A 14249-nucleotide genomic window follows, 5' to 3' on the forward strand; every position below is an offset into this window, starting at 1 on the left:
ACAACAATGTAGCCTCCACAGTGATGCACCTATAGTTCATCTCACAAGCTCGCTGCAGCACTGTGGAGTCTGCATTGTTATCAATAGTGCGCCCACTGAGGGCGCCCAATCCGCCGTGAAGGGGGTCCTGAAAGGACACTCCCTTCTCGCCTCTCGGTAAGTGGCACCGCACGGCCCCGGCGCCTTTTGTCGCTTCCTTCGCGGTGAGTTAGGCGCCCTGAGGGGGACAACAATGTAGCCTCCACAGTGCTGCAGCTAGCTTGTGAGATGAACTATAGCTTGTGGTATGAACTATAGTTAGTGTGTTGACCGGGACCCGTCTGGGCACTCGGGCATGCGTCATGGTAAGGGGATTAGTTCCGCTGGCCTGCCTTCGCTATGTCCCCCGCAGGGGGCACCTTGTGTACTCAAGGTGTTTTGGTGAGTAGCGCCACCACGGTCCCGAGCCCCGCAGGGGTGCCTACTGCCGTAGGCACTTGGTGTCTTGCAACACCACGGACCCGAGCACATGTGGGTTGGACCCACCCACGTCCCGGCTGTGCGTGGCTTTGCCGTGTCCGGGGAAAAGGGGAACCTGGTGGCTGAGCCAAAGTTGGGGTTGTTTTGGACCTTTACGGCCCCCCAGCAGCGGCAACACGCCACTTCGGCCCCTGCTTCTCGCAGACGGTGCCCCCGGTCTGACCCGCCCGGGGGGAATCAGCCAGTCGCCTTTTCCTGTCCTCCTCTCAGCTCTTTCTCTTTCCTATTTCCTTTCCTAACACTGTCCTGTCATCTCATTTCTTCCTTATTTCTAAGTTTTTCCAGGCGGCGAGGGTTAATCCTGTGCAAAGACGTCACCCTCGATCCCGAGCATAGGATTATAGTGGCATGGTACGGCTAGCGTGTTAAGTCACGTTCCCTTGTTGGGCTCGGTGGTGGGCGGCCGGCCTTGCCACCGAATGTACACCATGTATTTATGGCTTCTTTTTCCATCCCAAGAAAAACTGATCGGTCCCTGAAAAGGGGCCGCACCGAAGTACTTAGCATCAGAGCAGCTCCACCTGTCGAAACATTTAACAAATACCTTGTGGTACACTCTGAAGAAAATGTACCCCTAGCAAAAAAATCGGTGTTCCTCATTGCAAAATGCCTCGAGAACATCGTTGGGAAAGACTACCATGCAAAAAAACTTGCCTCAGGTGACCTGCTGGTAGAAGTACAAAGAAAAAACCAAAGTGAAAACCTCCTGAAACAGGACACCCTGGCTCAACTAAAAGTGACGGTCACGCCACATCGTAGCCTAAACACAACCCAAGGCGTCATCTCTGAACGAGAACTACTTCATGAGAATGAAGACGATCTCCTCGAAGGGTTCAAAGACCAAGGCGTAACAGCTGTGCGGAGGATAACTATACGTCGCGCAGGGGAGGAAATCCGAACTAAACACATTGTTTTGACTTTCAACCGTCCAACACTTCCCGAATCGGTCCACGCTGCATTTATTTCCTGTCCAGTGCGTCCATACATACCTAATCCGCGAAGGTGTTTCAAGTGCCAGAAGTATGGCCATGGAACTCTGTCGTGCCGTGGCCGATCCATCTGTGCTCACTGCGCAAGCACTGACCACACCAGTGACGATTGTAACAAGCAACAAGTGAAATGCCCAAACTGCAGTGGACCACACTCTGCCTTCTCACGTGCATGTCCATCATTCAAAAAAGAAAAAGAAATAATCCAACTGAAAGTCACTGAGAACCTAACGTTCCCACAAGCACGCCTGAAGCATGCCTTGCTATCGGGCAAAAGTTACGCAGACGCAGCTCGCCGGGGGGTGGGGCGTCGTCTGGTAGATGCGGGCACCCAGTACAGCGAGGCTGACCTGGTCCCGTCGCAGCCCCCCACTCAGCAGCAGAAAGTCGCTACCGTGGCTTCTGCTGCTGCACCCCGACCTAGTGCTGGGCGAAAGGCCGCCAGCACGACTCCTGTCCAGGTCAGCGATGTTGACCTGGCCTCGTCTCAGGCACCTGTGCAACAGCAGAAGACTGCTCCTGTGGCTACTGCTGTTCCAGCTGTGCCCAGTGCTGCGGCCACGGCCTCTAGCACAAAGTCTGGTTCTGACAATCTTTCAACTTCAGAAACCGTGGTTGAGGCCATGGATGTCTCTCCAAGTACGTCTGCTCCTGAGGCATCACAGGAGCGCCGCGGTGCCACAGGTCGTGGCAAACCGACCAAACCAAAGGCCAGTAAAGTCGCTGCCCCTGGAAATGACCCCAAAACCTAAGTGATCCTGCTCAGAAGGGCCCCGAAACACGGCCTGCTAAAAAGAGGAGAAAAAACATGATCCAGAACATGATCCTTTTTTCTCTTTTGCTCATTTTCATGGCTGCTGAAAGTGTTATGTACTGGAATTGTAGGGGGTTGTTAAGAAATCTAGACGATATTTATGACATCCTCACCAATCACAAACCACAAATACTGTGTCTCCAAGAAACACACCTGCGCCCATCACAGACAAACTTCCTAACACAGTACATTGTTTACCGTAAGGACAGACAAAATTGCATCCAGCCGTCTGGTGGTGTGGCAATAGTACTCCAAAAATCTGTGGCTTGTCAGTACCTCCAGCTACAGACGTCACTCGAAGCTGTAGCTGTCAGAGCCATAGTTTTTGGCAAACTAGTGACAGTTTGCTCTCTCTACATTTCACCCGACTATCGCCTTTCCAACGTTGAATTTGAAAACCTAATCAATGAACTACCTGAACCTTACATCATAACCGGTGATTTTAATGCTCACAACCACATCTGGGGATCTGTGCGAGCCGATGCTCGAGGGCGGCTCATTGAAAGGCTTGTCACGACATCCAGATGTTGCATATTTAATAAGAAACGCCCCACATATTACAATTCCACACACCACACATACTCAGCAATAGACCTTGCAATTGGCTCTGCAATCTTACTGCCTATGCTTGAATGGAGTGTATTTAACAACCCGTATGACAGTGATCATTTTCCTGCAAAACTAACTGCTGTAAACAATGACTCTCAAGGCACAGAACCACTTCGAACATTTAAATTACAAGCAGCTGACTGGAAAACATACAAAGAACTTTCCAGGCTACCCCCTACAACAATATGCCATTTAGATGTTGAAGCAGCAAGTTCAGTGATTACAGCCCACATTCTTGACTCTGCTCAGAAAAGCATTCCAGAGACTACTTTTAAAACTCTCCCAAAACCCAGACCATGGTGGAATGAGGACTGCGCGCGTGCACGGTCTGTACAGAACAAGGCGTGGGCACTTTTACGCCGCTATCCCACGGCCGATAACCTTCTCAAGTTTAAGCAGGCAAAAGCTAAAGGGAAGCGTACGCGACGTATGGCAAAAAACGAAAGTTGGACCAGGTTTATATCATCTATAAATTCTTATACGGATTGTAGGAAAGTCTGGACTAGAATAAAGAAGCTAAAAGGATACAAGAGTCATCCTATTCCCCTAGTAAGTAGTGTGGGTAACTCAGTAAAAGATCAAGCAGATGCTCTTGGGAAACACTTTGAACATGCGTTCAGTTCTTCACATTATACACAAACATTTTTACAGCATAAGAAGGCAGCAGAGCGTCAGCCCCTTCGTGTGAACCAACGCTCGAATGAGGGATATAATGCTCCATTTACCATGCTTGAATTGATGAGTGCACTCTCGACATGTGGTAAGTCAGCCCCTGGAGCTGACCGAATCAGCTATGACATGATCAGACACCTACACAGTGAAACCCTGCATGCAATACTCTCTCTCTTTAACAAAATATGGCAAACAGGTCGTTTTCCAAGAACATGGAAAGAGGCTATCGTTGTACCGCTTCTAAAATAAGGAAAAGAATCCTGTCTTGCTGCAAGTTACAGACCCATCGCCTTGACGAGTTGTTTATGTAAGCTGCTCGAAAAAATGATAAATCGGCGACTATTGTACTTTCTCGAGTTTAATGGTCTGTTAGACAAAAATCAGACAGGCTTCAGGTCTGGAAGGTCAACTACAGATAGCCTGGTTGCATTTGAATCATATGTGAAAGACGCCTTCATCCATAAGCAACACTGCTTCTCTGTGTTCTTTGACATGGAGAAGGCATATGATAGAACATGGCGATACGGTATATTGCTAGATTTGCAGTCATTTGGCCTTACTGGTAATATGCTCAACGTTATTAAGGACTATCTCTCTGATCGCACATTTCGTGTTCGTGTGGGTAATGTGCTGTCTAGAACCTTTGTTCAAGAAAATGGTGTACCCCAGGGGGGAGTGCTGAGCTGCGCACTTTTTCTTGTTAAAATGAGTTCACTAAAAAATGTTCTCCCACGAACTGTCTCATACTCCACTTATGTTGATGACATTCAAGTTAGTTTTAAGTCCTGTAATTTATCGATATGTGAACGCCAAATCCAATTAAGTGTCAACAGACTGGTTACATGGGCTGACAAGAACGGGTTTATGTTTAATGCTGATAAAAGTGCGGTTGTGGTATTTTCCAGGCGGCATGGTGTCCATCCCCCTCCTTGTATTACATTACAAGGTCAGCCCATACCAGTAAAAAATGAACACAAGTTTTTGGGTATTTTACTTGACCACAAACTCACATATATACCGCATATTAAATTACTAAAAATGAAATGCCTGTAAACGATGAACATTTTAAAGGTACTATCGCATCAGTCATGGGGAACGGACACAAAGTGTCTGCTTTCACTTCTAAATAGCCTAGTAAGGTCAAGAATTGACTATGGATGCATTGTATACCAGTCTGCAACCACAACAGCACTGAAAATGTTGGACCCAGTATACAACTTGGGGCTTCGCTTGGCAACAGGTGCATATCGAACAAGCCCCATTCCATCCCTTCACGTTGAATCTAATCAGTGGTGTTTGGAGTACCAGCGCACTTACACAGCTCTGATGTATGCTGCAAAGATTACTTCTATGAAGGAACACCCTTTGAACGCAATTATGAAAAATAACACTACTAATAAACTTTTTGAAAATCGACCATCCATAGCACCACCCTTCCCTTTGGCAGTGTCACGCCTCTCAAAGGACCTACAAGTTCCTCTTGCTGAAGTTTACTGCACCTCCATTCATGAGTTGGTTGCTCCGTGGGACATTTGCCCAATTCAGTGTGACATGTCTTTCAGAGAACTGCAAAAGAAAAATGTGCCAAACTTTGTTATTACTCAGCACTTTCTGTCACTCAGGGAGAAATACAAGGCAGCTGAATTCTACACAGATGCCTCGAAGACTTCTGCAGCAGTGTCTTGTGCTGCAATTGGCCCCATATTCACTTTGTCCAAAACAATGAACACGAACACTAGTATATTTACTGCAGAGGCATATGGTATCCTGCTAGCTTTGAACCACATTCTCCAAAACAAAATTAAGAGCTCAGTTGTATACACAGACTCACTGAGTGTTGTTACAAAGCTTTCATCTCTGAAGGCCAGTAAAAACCCAACTTTTAATGCTGTTCTAAGAGCTCTGTACTCGGCTTATAGTCTCAAGCTTGCTGTCACAGTGTGCTGGGTTCCGGGCCACTGTGGCATTGCTGGAAATGAAGCCGCTGACCAAAGTGCTGCAGCTGCTGCCCTTCGTGAAAGCATAGATATTAAGCTGGTTCCATATGAAGACCTCAAACCTTATGTGAGAAGGAAGCTGCGAGAGCACTGGCAACAACAGTGGGATAAAGAAATAAGCAACAAATTACATGTCATTAAACCTAAAATTGAAAAACCTCCCTCTGAGAAACATGCTAGATCAATAGAAGTGGCCTTATGCAGACTTAGAATTGGCCACACACACATCACACACTCATACCTTTTAACAGACGCAAACAAGCCACAGTGCCATCGATGTGGGGGTCAGCTTTCTGTCCTTCATATGCTTATTGAGTGTGACATGCGCATCATTGAAAGGAAACGTCATTTTAATGAAGCTTACACATATAACATTCCCTTGCACCCTTCACTATTTTTATCAGACCATCCAATGTTCCCATACAAAAAAGTTTTTAGTTACCTAGCAGATGTAGACTTTTTAAAATACATATCATATAGACCATAACCTCACCTGTGTTCATTATGTGTTTTAAAACAGTGGTGGAACCTGAGACTTTACACCTTAGGTGCTTGCACTCACTGTTTTAATATGACCCTATACACCATTTATCTTAGTATACTCACTATGCTTTAATTATGGCCCTATACACCAACCTCCTGAGCAAAGTTTTTTAAACTAGTGCCTCCTTTACAAATCTTTATCATCTCTTTCATCATTGTCATGGCGCTCTTTGCCTTTGTCGGCCTTGAGCCATTAAACCCAAAATCATCATCATCATGCCTTCGCTATGTCCGCGTCTTCACGACCTTCCTCCTCGCCCTTCCGCGCGCGCAGGCGCAGACGGGTCCCGGTAAACCCGGTAGCAATGTACGTGACGGAACGGACAGACTGCTAAAACTCTATGTCCTGCACCGAAATGTCCTAGACCCGTCTCAACAGACGGCGCAGCAGCGGGAACTCGGAAATTGAACTCCAGGAACCGTCAAGGGGTGGACCGAGACGTTGGATTTGGACTTTGGATGAGTTGAAGTAGACTTCTGCTTTGGAAATTGGCACTTTGGATTATGGACGGCGACAAGGGGGGGGGGGGGGGCGCTCAGGTTTATTTATTTATTTAAAACACCTTACAGGCCCCTTTACAGGGCTTTAAGTAAGAGGGTAAAAAGGTGAGAGGTTACAGAATCATACAGAATTATTTCACCGTGATGGGTTCGTTAGTCGTCATCTCAGTTTCCAGTTTGACTCGCACGCAGTTTGCGCTTTGATCGTTGACGCTTGGATTTCAGCTTTAAGGCTATTCGCATTTTGACAGTTGACGATTCGACTTTGGTTGCTGCGGCGTTGATTTGAATTTGACACGCAAAAAAATCTTCGTGTTTCAACCATTGCCGTCATTAGACGGGCGGATTCGAACTTCTTTTTGATTTTTCCAAAGTAAACTTACCTGCGCGTTAGAATTGTGCAAGTGCGCTATGTGTAGAAGCAGCCATTGCTGTGCGAAGCCTAATGGGGGCCATCAGGTTAGAAGGGAAGGGTGACTGCTGCGCAGTGCAGGTCACTGCGCAGCTATGCATGTGCGTGCAGTTTGTCGGCCAACCTCGACATCTGTGTTTCTGCAGTGGAGACGTGGCTTTTCGAGCGACGAGGACAGCTCAGCGAGTGACTCGTTGGACGAGTCATCACGGAGTGCGGCGGTCTACGAGGACGTATTTGTGTTGAGCGTGACCAGCACAGACGACGTGTGTCTCCGCTTCCTGAGGGATGACGTGAGTAACGGCTGTCCGATAACCCGGTTGTTGGGGATGGGGTGGAAAAACTTTTTATATCTGCATGGTAGCTTTGCATGCGACTAAATACACCTTTTGCAAGGGTGACAACCGCCATCATAACGCACGCACACACCGATTTAAACTGTGGCACGACTCACGACTGCATGCACAAAGGGCCTTGATGACGATGTGGGCATCTTGCTTCTTGCATTGAAAGCATTTCTATGACAATGTAACGCTGATGTTTGAATTCTGGTCCGTGCCAGCTCCCTTTTTGACCTCCCTTTGTTAGGTCAAAGGGAGGCTCGCGCGTCCTCCGCCGACCCGCTTCTGCGAAGAAGGGGCTCCGACCACAAATTCCTACAACGCATTTTTTTTTCGGCAGCGTCTTCTGCCACGCGCGTGGCACCACCCCCCCCCCCCTGGAAACGGATGCTGCCACGCGTGACGTCATAATGACGTCATAACATTAATAATTGTCCTTATTTTGTGTAGTGTAGTCCGAAATACACAATTGTTTTATTTGCAGTACAAAATAACGCACCATTGAACTGCTAAAACTTTTCTAAACAAACAATTTTTTGTTCTTGCGGGAGCAGCCGGCGATGCTGCTGCTGCTGCTGCCGTATCGCGTACATGGAGTCGCGTATCCGAAAGCGTGACGAAACTCCGATTTTCTCGGGCCGACAACGTAGATAAACCGGAGTTCATATTGTTAGAAGCACTATCTGAAAACATGAGAAAGTTGCCTGTGATTATGTATTCCGTGGGGACCCAGCCAGCCTTTCCAGACCGCAGCAAAATAGCCGCTCTCGAGTAATGTCGACCTGTGACCGCTTGGTTATGCTTGGTGTACGCCGATGGTACCTGCGTACAGTTTCAGCGTACGTGAGACGACATCGCACAGCCGACTGGCCCCGTTCGAACAAGCTACGTTCCACACAAGAAAAGACACCGTCCGAGCGTTATTCTGTGAACCTTCCGACGCATGTCGGCGCGGCGGCATCTGCTATCAACAGTTTGCACCACGGCAAGTTCAGAATGAAATGGGCGACCTGAAATCGCGGTGTGTGTTCTCGAAATGAAGACAACTTAGCAGCGCCAAAAGATAATCAGAATGTACAGTGCCGAGGACGAAGGGTAGTGGCGGCAAGTGTTTTTTACTAGGCACATGTGCGCATTACAATTACAGACAATTGCGCCAAGAATAGGAAAGGTAATCTTTGGTGTCCCCACACATGTACCACGTACGTACCACTACAGTAGATCTCCTCTTCTGAAATATTAGCAAGGAAAACTTCCAAAAATCGGGAACTTCTTATTTTCTAGTGGGCGAAATTGTAGCTTAAAATTTGTTTTACACCCACGATACGTTTTATAAACAGAAAAGTCTTGTGAGCATGCGCCACAAGCATCATAAATGCGTGATATTCAGCGCTTAAAAAGACTTCCTAGTAGAAACCAAAGATTTCGTAGTAGAATACATGATGCTACGACAGTTTAGGACCTGCGACCTTCAAAAGGTAGACTAGCTAGACGCTTCATCTTATAGCCACTGCACTGGTATAACTTTCACGTCTCACTGTACCGTGGTGTACGCTATGTTGCCCAGACTTGACTGAGTCCCTCATGCAAAGGAAGTTAATTCAGGACACCCAGACGATAGGGTCAGAGAAGAGGCTGTACAGACGGTAATAGGAAGGGCGCTTGGCCGGCCATCATGTCTAATGTCATGTCACTCCAGCATATGAAAACCTATGGGTTCTGCACAGGCTCAATAAGCAACGTCAAAGAGAATCTTAAGATGTGCTTGGAACGTGAAAGCATCTACGGATTGTTTGTGTAAACAGGTATAAGCAGCGAGCATGCTGCAAATGTAATTGATACGCAAACGTCAAGGCTGTCATGGGGCGAATTTAACAAAAAGAAATGGTGAAAAAATCCCAATTTCAAACTACATTGATGTTATATGTGCATGCACTATAAACACAGTCATCAGTATGTTAACTGTACGTAAACACTCAAGTGATATGATCAAACGGAACTAGAGGCCCCACTACAATCACCCAGTTATGTTTCTTTGCAGTGGAATAGGTCGGTATCTGTTAGTCGCACAAACAAGACTCTCAGATGGCATGGAGAAATAGCTGGAAAGTGGCTATGGAGCTCCGGCTGCTTTACACATTTTCTGTAATACAAATTATTTGTTTGAAGTTTGCAATAAAATTGATGTCATTTGTTAGTCTTTTTAATGAATGAAACTTTTCGTGGCCACAAAACAGTGGTCGATAAACAAATGCTCACTTTCTTTGGTAGCTTGTAACGATTCACTGGAATTTCCCATGGCCAACCCAGGGAATTCATGGCTCGTACACTGCAGGATAGTGCTAGTCTCCAAAAACATTTGACAGGAGGACTGGAAACTAGCGCGGCCCACAGGCTCCATAGGTGCAAACCAGTAGCCCACCCACACAGTGCCATAAAACAGCTAATGAATGGAGTGAGTCTCTGCTAAATATTAAGCAGGTTCAAAGGGTAGGCTCACATTGATAGATCTTATGCCATCGTTCACTGTACTTAGATTAACTTTTTAACGGGCACAATAGTCATTTTTGTTATTTCGGACAGTTCTTGAAGGGTTGCCTAAATGTTCTTTAACAAAACAAAAAGTGAAAGCTCTCAGGGATTTTAAAAACATTGTTTAGCCTCTCCAGCAATTGTCCCAGCCTGAAGGAACTCGGCTGATAGTTGGTGCCGACTGTCGTCCTCGCTTGCTAGCTCCCTGACCAAGCACATGAATGCAGTGACTAAGAAAGATGGTGACCAAAGTGAGAAGAGAAGGTGGATCCCGTACAACAGCCCTTGATCATCTAAACACCAGAAAAAAGCGCCGATGACTCACAGGCTACGACTAGGGCGTTAAAATACCTTTTGAGATACATTTACAGGGCATTTACAACCTTTTATCAAAAAAAATTATGATTACACACAGTCCCTCCATGGAAGGGGTTTGTTTCTGGCAAGGTCGTTGAAATTTGTTATTAGTGACAACATAAACTCATCATTGATCCCTTTTATTCAGCACACTTACGGGCTATCGTTTTAAAAACCCTGCTGTTTCTATTTCACGTATAAATGAACTGCTTATGCAATATTCTCTTATTTACCTATGTTCGAAGTAAACTGTGTTATACCGTAAAATGTGATGTGCCGAGTGCATGCAGGTGTAACATTCTTCAATGGGACATGCAGAACATGAAGCTCAGTGCTGATAAACTTAAATCCGGGAAAATAAAGCTTCCCATGTTATTTTTGTAACTATTCTCTCTACCAAATACCTTGGTGGTAACTCAACTAAGCTCACCTTTTCCCTAGGCCTTTATAATTGTTTTGCTCTGCAATTATACATTCTCAGCTGGAGCATGCCTGCTGAATTCAGGCCCCAACCACGCTTTGCTATTTCTTAATTGCAGCTGTGTGAAATGTTGCTCTTTAGGTTTTGCCAATGATTTCCAACAGGCCATTTAATTGCTGTCAAAACCATTTTATACCTTTAATTGCTATTTATAGCAAACAGTATTATATCATTTTTCATAACACATTTTGTTGTAACCTCATTCAAGGATTTTGTTACCCCGCCAGCCTGGTTCATAAATCTTTGCGTGAACATGCCCGTCTTGCAGCTAATCTGCAGTAACAGACACCACACATTTTGGCTTTCCAGCGTAGCTTTGGTGTCCGCAAAAAGGAATCTTTTTCTTGGCTCCTCTGCAGCGCTTTGTAGAAAAAGATCACTTGCTGGTTTGGCTTTCCCGCAGGACTCTAGTGTAGTGCAAGAAAGTATCGCTTGCCAATTCCTTTTTTGGTGAGGTTTTAATGCTGTGCATCTTCCAGAAGAACCCTGGTATTTTGTTTAGAAATGGAGCTTCACAGCACAAACAGTGCACAGAAAGTAGAGCTACTCACTTTTTGCATAGACACGGAAGTTTGGCAGATCACTTGTCATTGACAAGCAAGTGTTTGATTTCTGGCTTAAAGTACAACGCTGGGATAGTTTACTAGTTGGGGGAAAAAAAACACAGCACTGATAAACGGTACTGATGTACTAGGAAAGGTGTTGTGATCAACATGGTTTCCATGTGTTGGCAGCTGGTTGGCAGTTTCCATGTGTTGGTCCAGTGTTTTTCATGAATATTTGCCAGGGGGCCTTAACATGGCCTGCTTTTGTATAACAAAAATGTCAACAGTGAAGCACTTATCAATGCTCACATGCTGCTCATTGATACCAGAGCAAAAGTACGTTCAGCAGTCATTTTATTGTTAAAGCCACCCATGATCCATACACCTTCCAGCTGTACTGCAACTTTCACAAACACCGACAGACATTCTTCACATCCACGCACGTGGCCTTGGCTCCAGTTCCTGCACAAGGTATTCAGAAGTACTCTCGGGAGTGGGCAATGTCACGCTCGACACCAACCATTACCCCGAAGTTGTACTTGATAAACTATTTTTTAAGCCTGTTGGCTTAAAGGATTGTTTAAGTGCCCGTTTTGTGGAAGAAAAAGAAACAGCTAATGGGCACACAACACACAACCCGTGAATGTGTTTTCTAGCAGCTGGATTCTGACGAGACTTGCATCATTGTGAACGAAATATGGGACATTTTATAATGCCCCTAACCACTAAGTAAATTCACTTAGTGGTAAGGGGCATTCCAAAACAGTGGTAAAAATTCAAAACAGTTTACACAGTGCGGAGTTAAAAAGCAATAGAATGTGAAACGTCCCCTCACAATTGGAAACTCTTCCTGTTCACTACCCCAAAGGCTTGGACAGTAGACACTTAAGCACGCTTCACCAGTTGCGAATACAAGCATTAGTGTCAAGTTGAACTCCGCAGAGTGCTTGGGATGGACCACTTGGAATTTGTGCGTAGTCTGCAAGCCTCCGAGATAAGCTCTCATCATCATTAGCCCATCCTGGTGAGAGTGAATGAAAGTATTGTGGCTGGTTATGTTCAATTCCAACCAAGCCAAACACAAGAGTACAGAAGGAACGAGCCTATCAAAATACATACTCAAAGCAGATGCAGGAGGCAGTTTTGTTGCCTAACCAGGTTAGAGGAGGGGTACTGGAGCGAAGGAAAGGGAAATAAAAGCCAAGCAGTAATTTTAAGCCTTGCCTATCATTTCATTAAAACTTTATAAGCTGAAAGAGCAACAAATCTGTGCAAAGATAAACAATAACTGAACTGTCACTTGTTAACCTTATGCACACCATACTTTGAAGGACTATTAGCAGAAGTTCCAAACTTGGCTCACACGGCGATCTTATCGGCTGCACTTCTCCCATGCTTGCACAGTTGGAGCTTGAGCCTCCTTGCACAAGCAGCCAGCCAGTCAGCGAATGGTTTCCGTGGTATCTTGAGTAGATATCTTTGGACGGGCAGTTGGGCTCCACCCACGGAAGTGAAGCTGCGCTCCCTGCACGGATTCTGCAGCGCCGCGTGCACAGATCGTTTCTGCGGAATAGTCAGGATACATTTCTCGGCAATAGTACTACTGCCCCGGGGGAAAAATTGCAGAAGCTACATGCGAGGTCGGATTGCGTTCGATGAGGCCGTGCGCTACCTGACGACACTCGATTCGTGCACACGCTATCACTACGTCGCTCGCGTTGGCATGTCATCAAAGACAGCTACCTGGTTAGCCACGGCGCGACGCGATGGAAAATACTGATCCCCACGTTTTATAATTGAACATCGCCTCCTGTATTTTTTACAGGAGGCGATGAATTGAGCCACCACTCTAGAATTAGAACACAAGGCTCGGCATGGAAGAAGCGAGGCACAAGTAGACAACGAATGCAGGCGCGTAAAGCCGATAGCACGCGAACTGCAAGACAACGTGAAGCTTACAAAATATTAAACGACAACACTACAGTTCTAGGCGCATGTAAAAAGCGGGGCGAAGCAGCGTGCAGAAAACAATGCGTTAGGCTTACCAAGACGTGCAACAGCAAGTTCACAAAAAATACCCAATCTAAATAATTACAAGCACACCTCCAAACAAGAAAAAAGCGCCCCGAGGCAGCCGCTACAGGGAGATAAGGACGTAACGATGCGTCAGGCCTGCCATTCGAACCACGGGCGGAGAACATCGGGACACAAGACGTGAACAGCCGGCTGCCGTCGTCGTTAACGCAAAAAAGCGGCATGATTAAATGACGTAAATATGACGTTTGTTTTGTGACGTCACAGGAAGTCACGTGATTATTTTAGTTTGACGTCACTTCTGCGTGGCAGCAGCCGTTGCCAGGGGGGCGCAGCTTGTGCCACGCGTGTGGCAGGAGACTTAACCTTTTTTTTTTTGCCTTCCATATTTCTTCTTTTCAGAAGTTGGTTGTCTTGGTGAATTAAATTGCTCATGGCTGCGCGTAGTTGCTGGTGACAAAAAGACCAGCGAACAACTCAGAGTAGCAGAGAAGATATACAGAACGCGGCACGTGCCATGCATGTACAGCGACAATACAGGCACCTGACACACTTGTGGCCAGCGGTACCAACAGCACGGACGAGCGGAATCGTCGGTGCTAAACGCCCCCACACCGCTTTACTGGACGTATAAAATAGTGTATAATGTAGTCTACTCCTTTTTACTTTACGTTAATAAATGTTTTCGTTTCATGTTCGGATTTCTCTTGCACGCATCGAAATTCGCCGGAGTGCGCCCAAACAGGAAGGCAACCATGGAACGAAAGCAGTGGGCGGAGCGACGCCGACGACGCATCGCACACACACATCGGAGCATGTGTCTCCAATTCACGCCCACGACTCGTTGTGGTAGCCATATTTCCAACCAGTCGTGCATCGCCTCGGACCACGCGGTCGTGCATG

General features: G+C 46.2%; 1 protein-coding gene across 2 annotated transcripts in view; it reads left to right on the forward strand.

Annotated features, from left to right (window-relative positions):
* Nucleotides 1-14249, forward strand: part of LOC144167459 (tudor domain-containing protein 7A-like) — a 76122-nt gene that overhangs the window by 12324 nt on the left and 49549 nt on the right. For both annotated transcript variants that reach the window (XM_077696717.1, XM_077696716.1), the window contains exon 2: nucleotides 7203-7349. In XM_077696717.1, the coding sequence (XP_077552843.1) occupies nucleotides 7203-7349 (147 nt within the window). The remainder of the gene's footprint in view (nucleotides 1-7202; nucleotides 7350-14249) is intronic.

Source organism: Haemaphysalis longicornis, unplaced genomic scaffold (assembly GCF_048455015.1).
Source record: "Haemaphysalis longicornis isolate Haplotype H1 unplaced genomic scaffold, Haemaphysalis longicornis Haplotype H1 scaffold_2, whole genome shotgun sequence".
Taxonomy (NCBI): domain Eukaryota; kingdom Metazoa; phylum Arthropoda; class Arachnida; order Ixodida; family Ixodidae; genus Haemaphysalis; species Haemaphysalis longicornis.